This window comes from Urocampus carinirostris, chromosome 11 (genome assembly GCF_059441175.1).
Source record: "Urocampus carinirostris isolate Australia breed hairy pipefish chromosome 11, RoL_Ucar_1.0, whole genome shotgun sequence".
NCBI lineage: Eukaryota > Metazoa > Chordata > Actinopteri > Syngnathiformes > Syngnathidae > Urocampus > Urocampus carinirostris.
Window position 1 is genome coordinate 37,802,343 of NC_142359.1, and position 14,780 is coordinate 37,817,122.

At 45.5% G+C, this 14,780-nt stretch overlaps 1 protein-coding gene and 1 long non-coding RNA gene across 3 annotated transcripts; one reads left to right on the plus strand and one right to left on the minus strand.

The window, feature by feature from the left end:
• The first annotated feature begins 7,407 nt into the window (after nucleotides 1–7,407).
• myf6 (myogenic factor 6) lies at nucleotides 7,408–9,653 on the plus strand. Of its 2 annotated transcripts, none has more exons than XM_088346768.1 (3): nucleotides 7,408–7,962; nucleotides 9,344–9,437; nucleotides 9,507–9,653. In XM_088346768.1, the coding sequence occupies exons 1-3, from the start codon at nucleotides 7,408–7,410 to the stop codon at nucleotides 9,602–9,604; spliced, it is 747 nt and encodes a 248-aa protein (XP_088202894.1). In that variant the 3' UTR covers nucleotides 9,605–9,653. The 2 variants fall into 2 exon arrangements, with proteins under 2 accessions (XP_088202894.1, XP_088202895.1); XM_088346769.1 differs by having other exon boundaries at nucleotides 9,344–9,442; nucleotides 9,518–9,604.
• Nucleotides 9,242–13,821, minus strand: LOC148357288 (uncharacterized). Its single transcript, XR_015851951.1, has 3 exons — nucleotides 13,678–13,821; nucleotides 9,491–9,593; nucleotides 9,242–9,419 (listed from the first exon to the last, which is right to left on the minus strand). It is a non-coding gene; the product is annotated as an uncharacterized LOC148357288 (long non-coding RNA).
• Nucleotides 13,822–14,780: the final 959 nt, after the last annotated feature.

The window sequence follows — 14,780 nt, forward strand, 5'->3', positions numbered from 1 at the left end:
CACACTTCACTGCCAAACAATATAATTAGTGATATCATTAGTAGGCAAACATCAAGTGAAGTCACCCAGTCATTTTCTTTTCTCGTTGAGTAAGCTTTTTTCAAAATGAACGATTACCTATCTATTGATGCTTTCATTCAAAAGTAGCATTACTTGGACTTCATTTCTAAGTTAAGGTAATACTATTTTTTATATATAGTTGAACCTTTTTGAAAGTCAAAATTGCTTTCTTGCTCTGCCAATCAAACAATGAATAAGATGTACGTTAATTTATTTGTAAATCTGACAGGAACCTCACCACATGTAACTAATAGATACTGTAGATGTGTTATGATAATGGTCAGTTAAGTATGAGTAAAGCCCTTAGTTTTATTTACCCCCATGATGACTTCCTGGAACAATTCTGGAAGAATGACGAAACAATCAAAGATGATTCCTACAGAAAAGAATGCAGTGTCATAAAATATCTTTATTTTGTGAGTTATGAACATGATTTTTGACCTTTTTCTCAAACAAGTGGCTATCTTTATTGAAAGAAGTCAAAATTTTCCAATGGCTCCTCTTTACAGAGTAAGCATACCCCCTTTATCGCCCCTGCCCCAAGATTGGCAAATCCATTTCCCAGGTGTGAGGCTGGTTTACATGCACGGCACTATTGGTCACGGTGCAAACCCGCCCGGAGATGGACGTCCTGTGGGGAAGGGGGCAGAAGGGAAGGAGGACAGGAGGAGTGCGAGAGCAGAGGTGGGGGATCTTAAAGTTCATGTTCATTAACAAGTGTAGTGCTGAGTGTCCATGTCAGCACTGCAACTAAGTGACCCCCACCTGCAAGGACAACACTCACATGGGAAAACTACTGTTTAATTAGCCTTTAGCGCTAACATTTTAGTATGGCGGTAGGCGCACATTTTATTCTTATGTTTTATATTTTAATAGCATTAAACTGGCTTCCTGGCTATTTGTATCGCTTGCTAATCCAATCTTACAATGTACTACAAGGCGGAAAAAAGGGAAACACCCCATACATTACGAGAACTATTTTGAATGTCAAAATTGTGATCTTTGACGACTTTTTGCAGGCTGTAGGACAGATTTACGCTCGGAAAGTCATGCTTGATTTTGTGCTCAGGATATGTCATGATTCTCCCTGACAGCTGAAGCTTCACACCAGCTCCCCCCAAACGCACCATCGCATCCCCCTCCCCCCGACACAAATGCTGGATTTACCGCACAGTAGCACGCTGCACAAAATACGGACTTGGGGGGGGGGGGGGGGGCTATGACAAGGGGGACAGCAACAAAATACTTTTGTTAAAAACAGTTATACATAAAATATTCCTTGAAATTTTCTAGGAAAAGTCCCCTCTATTATACATTTGTAAGTGGCTATTATGAGGACTCAAGTGAAGTTTGGCCAGTCTAGTTTACAGACAAATTAGCCATGTCATTATTGGTACAAATAATAAAGAGATAGTTATTTTGAAAACAAATCATTCAGGCACGTCATTGTTTCCATCCATCCATCCATCCATTGTCTTCCGCTTATCCGAGGTCAGGTCGCAGGGGCAGCAGCGTTAAAAGGGAAGGCCAGACGTCTCTATCCCCAGCCACCTCCTCCAGCTCATCCGACAGGACCCCGAGGCGTTCCCAAGCCAGCCGAGAGACATAGTCTCTCCAACGTGTCCTGGGTCGCCCCCGGGGCCTCCTGCCGGTGGGACATGCCCGGAACACCTCCCGAGGGAGGCGTCCAGGAGGCATCCTTATTAGATGCCCGAGCCACCTCAACTGGCTCCTCTCAACGCGGAGGAGCAGTGGCTCTACACCGAGTCCCTCCCGGATGACTGAGCTTCTCACCTTATCTCTAAGGGAGAACCCAGCCACCCTGCGGAGGAAACTCATTTCGGCCACTTGTATCCGGGATCGTGTTCTTTTGGTCATGACCCAAAGTTCATGACCATAGGTGAGGGTAGGAACGTAGGTCGACCGGTAGATCGAGAGCTTTGCCTTTCGGCTCAGCTCCCTCTTCACCACGACGGACCGGTATAGGGTCCGAATGACGGCAGACGCTGCACCGACCCGTCTGTAGATCTCCCGTTCCATCCTACCCTCACTCGTGAACAAGACCCCAAGATACTTGAACTCCTCCACTTGGGCAAGACTTCCTCTCCGACCCGGAGGGAGCATACCACCCTTTTCCGACTGAGTACCATGGCCTCAGACTTGGAGGTGCTGATCCTCATCCCGGCCGCTTCACACTTGGCTGCGAATCGCTCCAGCGAGAGCTGAAGATCACGGCCTGAGGAAGCCAACAGCACCACGTCATCTGCAAAAAGCAGTGACGCAATGTTGAGGCCCCCAAACCGGACTCCATCCCCGCCAAGGCTGCACCTAGAAATTCTGTCCATAAAAGTTATGAACAGAATCTGTGACAAAGGGCAGCCCTGGCGGAGCCCAACCCTCACCGGGAACGAATCCGACTTACTGCCGGCAATGCGGACCAGACTCTGGCACCGGGCATACAAGGACCGCACAGCCCGAATAAGACTGTGCGGTACCCCATACTCCCGAAGCACCCCCCACAGGGCCTCCCGAGGAACACGGTCGAATGCCTTCTCCAAGTCCACAAAACACATGTAGACCGGACAGGCAAACTCCCATGCACCCTCATGGACCCTGCAGAGTGTATAAAGCTGGTCCAGTGTTCCACGGCCAGGAAGAAAACCACACTGTTCCTCCTGAATCAGAGATTCGACTTCCTGGCGGACCCTCCTCTCCAGTACCCCTGAATAGACCTTACCAGGGAGGCTGAGAAGTGTGATTTCCCTGTAGTTGGAACACACTCTCCGGTCCCCCTTCTTAAAGACGGGAACCACCACCTCAGTCTGCCAGTCCAGAGGCACTGTCCCCGATGTCCACGCGATGTTGCAGAGGCGTGTCAACCATGACACGCCCACAACATCCAGAGCCCTAATGAACTCTGGGCGGATCTCATCGACCCCGGGGCCCTGCCACCGAGGAGGTTTTTTACCATCTCGGTGACTTCAACCCCAGTGATACGAGAGTCCCAGGCTCTGCTTCCCCAGAGGAAGACGTGTCGGTGGGATTGAGGAGGTCTTCGAAGTACTCTGCCCACCGATTCACAACGTCCCGGGTCGAGGTCAGCAGCGCCCCATCGGCACTATACACAGTGTCGATGGCACACCGCTTCCCCCCCTAAGACGCCGGATGGTGGACCAGAATTTCCTCAAAGCCGTTCGGAAGTCGGCTTCCATGGCCTCGCCAAACTCCTCCCATGCCCAAGTTTTTGCCTCGGCAACCGCCGAAGCCGCATTCCGCTTGGCCAGCCGATACCTGCCAGCTGCTTCCAGAGTCCCACAGGCCAGGAAGGCCCGATAAGACTCCTTCTTCAGCTTGACGGCATCCCTCACCGCCGGTGACCACCAACGGGTCTGAGGGTTGCCGCCGCGGCAGGCAACGACCACCTTACGGCCACAGCTCCGATCAGCCGCTTCGACAATGGAGGCGCGGAACATGGTCCACTCGGACTCAATGTCCCCCGCCTCCCTCTGGACATGGGCAAAGTTCTGCCGGAGGTGTGAATTGAAACTTCTTCTGACAGGAGATTCTGCCAGCCTTTCCCAACAGACCCTCACAATACGCTTGGGTCTGCCGGGTCGGGCCGGAATCTTCCCCCACCATCGAAGCCAACTCACCACCAGGTGGTGATCAGTTGACAGCTCCGCCCCTCTCTTCACCCGAGTGTCCAGAACATGCGGCCGCAGGTCCGACGAAACGACGACAAAGTCGGTCATTGAACTACGGCCTAGGGTGTCCTGGTGCCAAGTGCACATATGGACACCCTTATGTCTGAACATGGTGTTCATTATGGACAAACAATGACGGGCACAGAAGTCCAATAACGAAACACCACTCGGGTTCAGGTCAGGGGGGCCGTTCTTCCCAATCACGCCCCTCCAGGTATCACTGTCATTGCCCACGTGAGCGTTGAAGTCTCCCAGCAGTACGAGGGAGTCCCCAGGGGGCGTGCTCTCAAGCACATCCTCTAAGGACTCCAAGAAGGGTGGGTACTCCAAACAGCTATTTGGTCCATAAGCACAAACAACAGTCAGGACCCGTACCCCCACCCGAAGGTGGAGGGAGGCTACCCTCTCGTCTCCCCGTGCTTGCGTGGGTTTCCCCCGGGATCTCTGGTTTCCTCCCACATTCCAAAAACATGCATGATAGGTTAATTGGCCGGTCCAAATTGTCCCCAGGTGTGAATGAGCGAGCAAATTGTCTGTCCATATGTGCCCTGCGACTGGCTGGCAACCAGTTCAGGGTGTCTCCTGCCCACTGCCTGAAGATAGCTGGGATGGGCTCCAGCACCCCCGTGACCCTACTGAGGATAAGCAGTGCAGATAATGGATGGATGGAGAAATATTCCTTGAGATATCCTAGAAAAAGTCATTTTTATAATAAGTTAGCGAGAGGCTATTATGAACAATTAAGTGAAAGCTGGCCATCTTTTTTTGAAAACATAAATCAGCCATGTCCTCATTTGTACTAACAAATAAATAAATAAAAAACATTCGTTGACCTTTTTTTTTAGCAAAAGCCTCCTTTTATTATACGTTGGCAAGCGGCTAATATTACATCTTAAGTAAAAGCTGGCCATCCAATTTTGAAAACAGCCCGACCAATCAGCCATTCGATCATTAATACAAACGATAGATAAATTAATAATGTAAAATATTTTTCACATTTAAAATTGTATGTATTTTTTACTTTCCTGGTATTTTTGAATTGACTATCGCAAAGAATTACCTTTCATAATTCAACTTATTATTGAATAAATTAAATGATCTATCTATAAGACTCATACCCTCCTAGTGGGGGGTTGCTAGAGTCAAGAACACACTCATATTCACCAAACATTCATCCCCATTCGCTCTTCCCAACCTGACACAGAATGTTAGACCCACAGCAAAACAAGGGGTGAGTTTCTGTGCCATGCAACCCTTCATCAGCCGAGAGGCCCGACAGCATACACTAGATTACCCCCTCCGCAACGTATGTGTTTATATGATGATATTCCGTGAAAAAAATAGTTCATTTCACTTGTTTACAATAGATTATTTCAACAGTTATTGTTTGTTTTATGTTTTACTCAATCAAAATGTGCTACCTGACACACTTACACAAACCCTCTTTGTCTTTGAGCAAATATATCAAAAATATCTTCGATCTAAAATATTGGCTCACAATAACACGAAACGACTGCCACAAAACGACCATTATTCCTTTCACACACAAAAAAAATGTCCTTTTGCCCTTTGCCTTTTTTCTTCCAAGTGTACAATTAGCGTTCGTTCCAAGGTTGAGTGACCCAAGGGCAATGAAACCCGAAACCCCTTTGACACGCTCATTTTGCAAAAACACAACTTTTCATGCTTGAGGTATATGTCCACAAATGTTGCCTGTAGATTGTAGAACAATCAACATTTGTAAATCACGTTTGTGAATCGCCTACCTCAGGGGTGGGCAGACCAAAATGTTTAAAGAGCCATATTGGACAAAAGAAAAAAAAAACAAATTTGTCCTTAGCTGCAAAAAATATAAAGCCTTTCATAAGCCCTATTATGAATGCAACACAGGCTGCATGCATCTACAGTATAATAGCTATGTTAGCTTACTATCAAAATGACTAAGTTGGATAATAATGCACCATGTGGCTACTCTGTTGTAAGATACTGCGTCAAGTTTAACTTCATTTAAAAATTAAAATATTACAGTATTTTTCGTTGTTTTGAAAGAATTAAGGAAATGCAATAAAGAAATCTGTCACATCACATGAGTCATTACATGCAATTGAGTAATTTGGAGACAAATGTACGTGACTTTCTGTCCTGTGATGTTGCTTGCCATTTTTACAGTCTTTTCCTTCATTGTCTTAGTGGATAGAGGCATGTATTGAATTTTCGAAATTATTTAACTTTTGTTCTCAAAGTCTGCAAATACAAGTTATGATATCTTGATGACTGACTCCTTCATGGAGTCACCACCTTTAAGTTTGTTTTTCCAAACTTTATTTATATTTATTAAAGTTTGCAAAAAAAACTCACGGCAGTTGTGTAATTTGAGGATGCTATCCACTTATTAAAGCTATGGGTTAGGGTTAGGTTTTTGAAACAATATTGCTTTCCCAAGGTCCCCCAAAAAAAATTCTTCTGGGGGTCCTTGGGAAACCAATTTTTTAGCACTCGCCATACAGGAAAATATAGCGTTTTTTTTGTGTGTCTTACCTGCGTTCGTTTAGTCCGTTAGGGTTAGGGGTTAGGGGTTAGGGGTTAGGGTTTAGAGGGTTAGGGTTAGAGGGTTAGGGTTAGAGTGTTAGGGTTAGAGGGTTAGGGTTAGAGGGTTAGGGTTAGAGGGTTAGGGTTAGAGGGTTAGGGTTAGAGGGTTAGGGTTAGATTTAGAGGGTTAGGGTTAGGGTTAGAGGGTTAGGGTTAGAGTTAGAGGGTTAGGGTTAGGGTTAGAGGGTTAGGGTTAGGTTTTTGAAACAATATTGCTTTCCCAAGGTCCCCCAAAAAAATTTTTTTCTGGGGGTCCCCGGGAAACCAATTTTTTAGCACTCGCCATACAGGAAAATATAGTGTTTTTTTGTGTGTCTTACCTGCGTTCGTTTAGTCCATTAGGAAAGAGAGTGTTTAGTTTTTTTATCCAGTCTTTTTCTGCTAAGCGTCTTTCTTTTTGTGTCCAATTGCTATTTGTTTGAAGGCCCGATATTTCTAAAGCTTGTATCCCATGATGAATGAAGTGTGCAACAAGATGTGTATTAATTTGTCTAAGGTTCCTAATGTTGTAAATGTGTTGTGCTAGTCTACATCTGATAGAATTTCCTGTCTCTCCTACTTAGGGTTAGAGTTAGGGTCAGGGTTAGTGTTAAGGTTAGAGGGTTACGGTTAGAGGGTTAGGGTTAGAGGGTCAGGGTTGGGTTAGAGGGTTAGGGTTAGAGGGTTGGGGTTAGGGTTAGAGGGTTAGGGTTAGAGGGTTAGGGTTAGAGGGTTAGGGTTAGAGGGTTAGGGTTAGAGGGTTAGGGTTAGAGGGTTAGGGTTCGGTTTAAGGTCATATATGAAAAAAATGAAAAAAAAATGGAAAATAAATAGATTTTTTTATTTACTTGGCTCTGTCAAGAAGAAAATCCAAATATTTTTCCTTTTATGGCAAATTGGGTCATAAAGGTCCCCGATCCCTGCCGTACACCATGTCCGTTCACTCGCACTTTACTTCTATGTCATATCCACAGCCCTCAGTCATGCACAGACCCCAACAATCGTCGCAACAACAGGATAGAGTTTCACGTTCTATATATAAGCCTGACGGGTGCCGAGTGTCGCTGCTATTTAAATGCCACAGCAGTCGCATTTGGGCAAGCACACACCACGTTGCCACAATATGATGGACCTTTTCGAGACTAACGCGTACCTCTTCAATGATTTGCGCTACTTGGAAGATGGTGAGCATGGTGCGCTGCAGCACCTGGACATGGCAGTTGTGTCGCCACTCTACCACGCTGCCGCAGAGGACAATGAAAGCTCGCCCTCACCCAGCTTGGACCGGGCGGCATCCGAAACCGGCGAGGACAGCAGTGGCGAGGAACACGTCCTGGCGCCACCTGGCTTGCGTCCCCACTGCGAGGGCCAATGTCTAATGTGGGCCTGCAAAGTCTGCAAAAGGAAGTCGGCCCCCACAGACCGGCGGAAGGCCGCCACCTTGCGTGAACGGCGGCGCCTGAAGAAAATCAACGAAGCATTCGACGCACTCAAGAGGAAAACGGTGGCCAACCCCAACCAGAGACTGCCCAAGGTCGAGATCTTGCGCAGCGCCATTAGCTACATTGAAAGGCTACAGGACCTTCTGCACGGCCTGGATGAGCAGGACCACTCCACTAAACAAGACACTGTAAGTGGACTGGGCAGGTCCACGCGCTAGAACTACACTCGAAACAACGGTAACCGCATGATAGCTAACAGTCTTCTTTTGACGATCTTCAATGTAGAAATGAAGTGCAAGACAAAGAAACCGGATTAAACTGAGAGATTTTTGGCTATCCAGTTTAGAAAAGTCCTAAAATTGCAGGTCCTATGAGAAAACAAAGATACTGTAAGTGGACTGGGCAGGTCCACGCACAAGAACTACACTAGAAAAAACGGTAACGCATGAAAACTAACAGTCTTCTTTTAAAAATCTACAATGTAGAAATGAAGTGCAAGACAAAGACACCAGATTACACTGGGAGGTTTTTGGCTATCCAATTTAGGAAAGTCTTAAAATTGGAGGTCCTATGAGAAAAACAAGATACTGTAAGTGGACTGGGCAGGTCCATGCTTATGATAACTTATTTTGACGGCAATGGATGTTGCAATAACAAATAATACAGATATTGTCAACAGAAAATATAGATTATTTATATGCTATAGAATAAAAGTATGTTTTACGCTTAGATTTAAACATTTTCACTGAGGTTGCAGATCGAATCTCTGGAGGAAGAGCATTCCACAACCAGGGTTGGGTAGGGTTACTTACTTTCAATTACTTTTGGATTACTCCAATACCAAATATGCTAATAAAAGACAAAAGAAACTAAATATGAATAAAATTACTAAATTTTGTGCAGGCTTGGGGAGAAACGGAATACATGGAAACGTCAAAAATGATGTTGGCAAGCCACATTTTACTCACTAAAAAATCATTTTAATTTATGCGCAAAATCTATCCCCATTTCTTTTCCCAAGAAAATTTCAATAACTCTTTCGTACAAAATCTTTGTGCGTTTTAGTTCCATCAAGAAGTCCTTTTCCATTGTCAACGATGCTGAAAGTCAAGTCTTTCCTGTTTGTTTTTTTTTTGCATACGTTTTTACTCGATTTAGGGCTGAAAAGTCAGTTTCACATTAGCAGTGGAAAGAGGGATTTTTTTTCTTCTGTCACCGCCCCTGAGCCAATCATTTTGACTTTTGGTTATGCCTTCTGGTAGGCCATGTCATCACCAACTTGAAAACTGATTGGTGAAACCAATAGCATTATCAACACTTATTTTATACCTCAGGGCCAGCAGAAATTATTTTGAATGCCTCTCGGTAGATTTATGACCCTGGCAACAAATAATGGCTAAAATATAGATAAGTATGAAAGCACACATCTGGAAGCAGCACAACCAGGGGCAGAGCTATCAAAGGAAGTTGACTGATAATTTGGAATGATTTTATAAGTCTAACATCACAGGATTCAGACATGTTAAGGCGATTTTTTTCATTATTAAAATTTTACAGTTCTGTTTCTAGGAAAATGCTTCAGGAAATCACTGGAAAAAGTCCTGTGAGATCTGGATAAACATGGTCGACCATTCCGAGGCTGGATCTGCGAACCAAAGAGAAGGTAAAGTTTGCAAGGTTAAAGAAAGGTAGAGTTTTGCGTCTTGACAAATTAACCAGGGTATTTTTTCAGATTCCGGCGAGTCCTCGGCCTCATGCAGCCTCCTTCGTCTGTCGTCTATCGTGGACAGTATCAGCAGCGGCGGCGACACGGCAGGATCTGAAAAATGAGTATTCTTTTATCATGATGTACATATTTTATAAAACTACTGTACCTAAAATTGTGTTAGACTGTTACGTAATGTTAATAGAAGTGAAATATTGTTAAAGTTTCTTCAGAGTGTTTTAAATGATATACATTTTGGAATTTGAATAAAAACACTACTTTGCTAATAAAAACACTTTTGAAAATGAAATACAAATTTCACTGCTCTTCAACTTAGCTTGTTTGGGGATAATTTAAATACATACATAATACATACATACATCCATGAATGAATAAATAGCACACCAGGGATGTGTGTATATATATATATATATATATATGTATAGTCAAGTCATGTTTAATGGTATAGCCCTTAATCACAAAGAGTCTCAAATGGCTGCACAGATTATTGCAAACAATAGACTCTTATTACAGACTATTATTACACCAACCCCTAATCTAAAACCTCTATGAGGGCAAGGAAAAACTCAAAAACCTCAACATGAGGAAAATGAAGAAACCTTGAGAAGGGAATGCACATGAGGTTATCCCCCTTCCAGGATGATCAGGCTGTAATAGATGTTCCAATAACAAATGATACACAGATATTGTCAACATAAAATATAGGTTATTCATATGCCATATAATAGAAGTGTGTTTTAAGCCTAGATTTAAACAGTTTGACTGAGGTTGCAGATCGAATCTCAGGGGGAAGAGCATTCCACAGGACTGGTGCCTGAATGGAGAACGCTCTCGAACCTGCGGATCTCTTCTTGGCTCTTGGGATCACTAGTAGACCAGCATTTTCAGAGCAAAGGCTCCGGACCGGAACATATGGTGAAATTAAATCTGAAAGATATGAGGGAGGAAGTCCATGCATGATTTTGTATACCACCAACAGAACATCTTAAGCTAACAGGGAGCCAATGCAGGTTCGCTAAAATCGGGGTAATGTGATCAAACGTTCTTGTCTTAAGGCTCGGTCACACAGCCTTTCACGGGCGTATCGAGGCTGAATCACAGCCAGAAATTTCTGCCCGTGAAGCAGACGCTGTTGGACGCTTTGAGATTGCGATACAGATGAGCTTTACACGCGGTAAGAAATTCACACGTGCGAAAAAGTTTTGCGCTGCTCAAAACTTTAGACCACGGGTAACCGCGGGCGGCACACGTGGTACACACGAGGTAAAGACGCGGTACGAATGTGCTAGGACGTGCTACGGCCGCGGCCAAGACGTGGTTACACGCGGGTAGGATGCGAAATTTTAGCGAGTAATCGCGGGTGGAGCACGGTCATAGCACGTTTGTTCTGCGCCTGTATCGCGGTGTTATCACGTGCATTAGCGTGCGTACCGCGTGCAAGCACGGTCAAATGCGATGCAGCCGTGGTTACCCGCAATAAGGACGCGGAACAGTCGCCGGCGTCTGTTTCGCACGCATACCACGGGTAAACAGCGGGTTTAGCCAATTTTGCACATTTTCCACCGCGTCTGCTTCACGGGCAGAAATTTCTGGCCGTGATTCAGCCTCGATACGCCCGTGAAAGGCTGTGTGACCGGGCCTTTAGTTAAAAGTCTTGCTGCAGCATTTTGTGCCAGCTGAAGGCTCTTGATTTTGGACCGGAGAATAGTGCATTACAATAATGGAGATGGGTGGTAACAAATGCGTGAATTATAATCTCCGCATCCAACTGAGACAGCATAGGGCGAATTTTAGCAATGTTGCAAAGATGGAAAAAAGCTGTTCTAGTAATATTTTTAACGTGTGTTTGAAAGGACGGATTGGGGTCAAATATACACCTAAATTTTTGACTGAGTCACTCTGGGTGATATTACATTTGTCAATGTTCAGAAGAGTTTTTGGGAACAAGTCACGTCATTTAGATGGACCAATAACTAACATTTCGGTCTTTTCTGAGTTAAGGCGCAAGAAGCTGAGTGACATCCATTCTTCTATCTCAAGGAGGCAAGCCTCCAACTTTCCACAGTTTAGTGTGGCAGATTCCTCCATCCGAAGATATAGTTGAGTGTCATCTGCGTAGCAATGGAAACTGATATTATACTTATGAATAATATCACCTAATGGAAGCATGTAAATGCTGAAAAGAATGGGGCCAAGTACTGAACCCTGCGGAACACCATAGGTTACACTAAAGGGCTCAGATGTCATTTCACCATATTTAACACAGTGGGTCCTATCTGAGAGGTAGGATATGAACCATAAGAGGACGGTTCCTGAGAGACCAATCCATTTTTCCAACCGTTCTAGTAAGATATTATGGTCCACAGTGTCAAAGGCTGCACTACGGTCCAGCAGCAGCAAAAGTAATGAAGCGTCGGAGTCCATTGCCAGTAGAAGATCATTGGTTACCTTAATCAGGGCTGTCTCAGCAGAGTGGTTAGCCCTGAATCCTGATTGCATAGGTTCAAAAAGATTGTTCTCAGATATAAAATCATTCAGCTGCTGTGCCACAACTTTTTCAAGTAGTTTAGAAAGAAACGGTAGGTTTGACACAGGTCTATAGTTATATACGCTTTCTGGATCAAGGTTGGGTCGTTTCAGTGTAGGCGTAATAACAGCGGACTTAAAAGACACTGGAACTACACTTGAGGAGAGTGATATTTTTATAATATTTAAAACTGAAGGTCCAAGGACCCCAAAAAGACCTTTGATCAGCAAACCCGAAAGCGGGTCAAGCAGGCAAGTCGTCGGTTTCACCACCTGTTTATGATTATCAAGTGCAAGATCACTTAATCGGGAAAAAATCCCCGGACAGCCACCATGTCGCGCATCTATGATTTTCAGACTTTTAATATGTGTCGTATTTTCATGGTCTTTAGAAATCTCTTCCCGTATGCATTGAATCTTCTTATTAAAGACGACCATATACATACATATACAGTGGCTTGTGAAACGATTTGGCCCCCTTGAACTTTTTGACCCTTTGCTACATTACAGACTTCATACATCAAGATATAAAATTGTTATTTCTTGTGAAGCATCAACAATAAGTGAGACACAATCGTGAAGTGGAACACACTTTATTGGATATTTTAAACTGTTTTTACAAATAAAAAACGAAAAAGTGGGTGTGCAAAATTATTCAGCCCCTTTACTTTCAGTGCAGCAAACTCTGTCCAGAAGTTCAGTGAGGATCTCTGAATGATTCAATGTTGATCTAAATGACTAACGATGATAAATGGAATCCACCTGTGTGTAATCAAGTCCCTGCATAAATGCACCTGCACTGTGATAGTCTCAGAGGCCTTTTAAAGCGCAGAGAGCATCATGAAGTGTCACAATCACCCGGATCGGGAACACCTGTGTTCAGGATTTGGCGCCAACAGCCAGGACAGCTGATTGCCGCACCCTGTAAATTTAAATCCCCAGCTTCCGGTAACACTTTATCCGATTGTACTATGCAATCTGTTGCTATCTGCTCAGAAAGCCCGTACCTCCGACTCTTTGCCTGCCTCCTGTTTTTCTACCTGATGTCCGTTGCCGACCCGTTTCCGAATTTGCCTACGACCTGCCCTGCCCGCCTGACTCCTGATCTCTCTTCCGAACACAACGACGCCCTTCTTCTCCAGCCCCAACCAACAACACGACGACTACGCCTGTCCGCGACCATTCCCGCCAAGCCTTCACCCGTCTGTCAAGTCTCGACAATCTGTCAAACAACGGATCGAAGATTCACGTTTTGTCATTCCTTCCTTCCAATAAAAACCAAGAAACGAGTGCAAGTGATCTCAGTTTTCCTTCCGTCCCGCTTGACAGAACAATCGGGTCACATCATGAGATCAGCGCACGTTTCTCCGAAGGAAGAACCAAGCAACTCGGAGCCTCCTTCCGCTCTACAACGGCTACAATGGACCGAGAGTGCCGTACAGAAGTCCACAAGTGACGTCGCCACACTACAACAACTAGTCCAACAGCAACAAGGTCTTCTGCAACAGCAACAACACCTCTTACTACAGAACCAACAGCAGGTCGCGAGCCTGTCTGAGCAGCTGTCAAAATTACTGATGTCACCATTTCCGCATTCCGTCAACCCGTCTCCGAGTCCACAAACACTCCCGCCGAGTCTTCCATTGCCTACCTCGCATGTCTCCGAAGCAGCAGAACCCCATGTGGGTGCACCCGAAAAGTTTTGCGGCGACCCTACCCAAGTCCGTGCCTTCCTCGTAAACTGTCGACTCATTTTTGATCTCCAACCCCGAAATTTTCGATCCGAGGGAACCAAGGTAGCGTTCGTCATTAACCACATGACTGGGAGAGCTCGGCTTTGGGGTACTGCCGAGTTTGAACGAGGATCGGTGGCATGTTCCTCGTTTGCACTATTCTCCCAGGAGATCCTGAAAGTATTTGATACTGGGTCTGCCTCGTCTGACGCATCCCGCTCTCTGCTTAACATTCGCCAAGAAAAACGTTCGGTCGCCGATTACTCCATTGACTTTAGAACACTCGTTAGCCAGAGTAATTGGAATGAGGAAGCGTTAGTGGACGCTTATCTCCACAGTTTGGCCGATTACCTGAAGGACAAATTGGTGTCCCATACTCCGCCTTCTACCCTCGTCGAAGCCATTGCACTGACGGCGTGAATTGACCGTCGGGTCCAAGCACGGCGACAGGAGAGGGGAAGAACAATACGACTCCCGACGAATTCGCCCAAAGAGCCAAGTGGGTTCCAAACGCCCCGATCCCCGATGACAGTTACTCACGAAGCCATGGAGATTAATCGGGCAGCGCTATCGGCCGAAGAGCGCCGGCGGCGGGTTTCTGAGGGACTTTGTCTTTATTGCGGCAGCAAGGGGCATCGAATCTCAACGAGTCCGTTAAAAGGGGGGGCTCGTCGGACAACGGAGGCGTCCGATTGAGTTCTGCCCTTATCCCGTCCTCTGAAACCTCTCGACCTTCCCTCGAGGTGCATCTCTTGATTGCTGGTTCCCCACAGAGACTTTCCGCGCTAGTGGATTCCGAGGCCGAAGCTAACATTTTGGACCTCTCCCTCGCCCGCAAACTCAAGATCCCATTGAATTCCCTCGCCACTCCTATCACCGCCCGAGCACTAGATGGCCGTCTTCTGGGCACAGTTACCCATGTTACCGAACCAATGGAGATGAGACTTTCTGGCAATCATAGAGAGCAAATTCGGTTCCACCTGCTCCCATCCCCCGGCCAGCCACTCGTTTTGGGCCATCC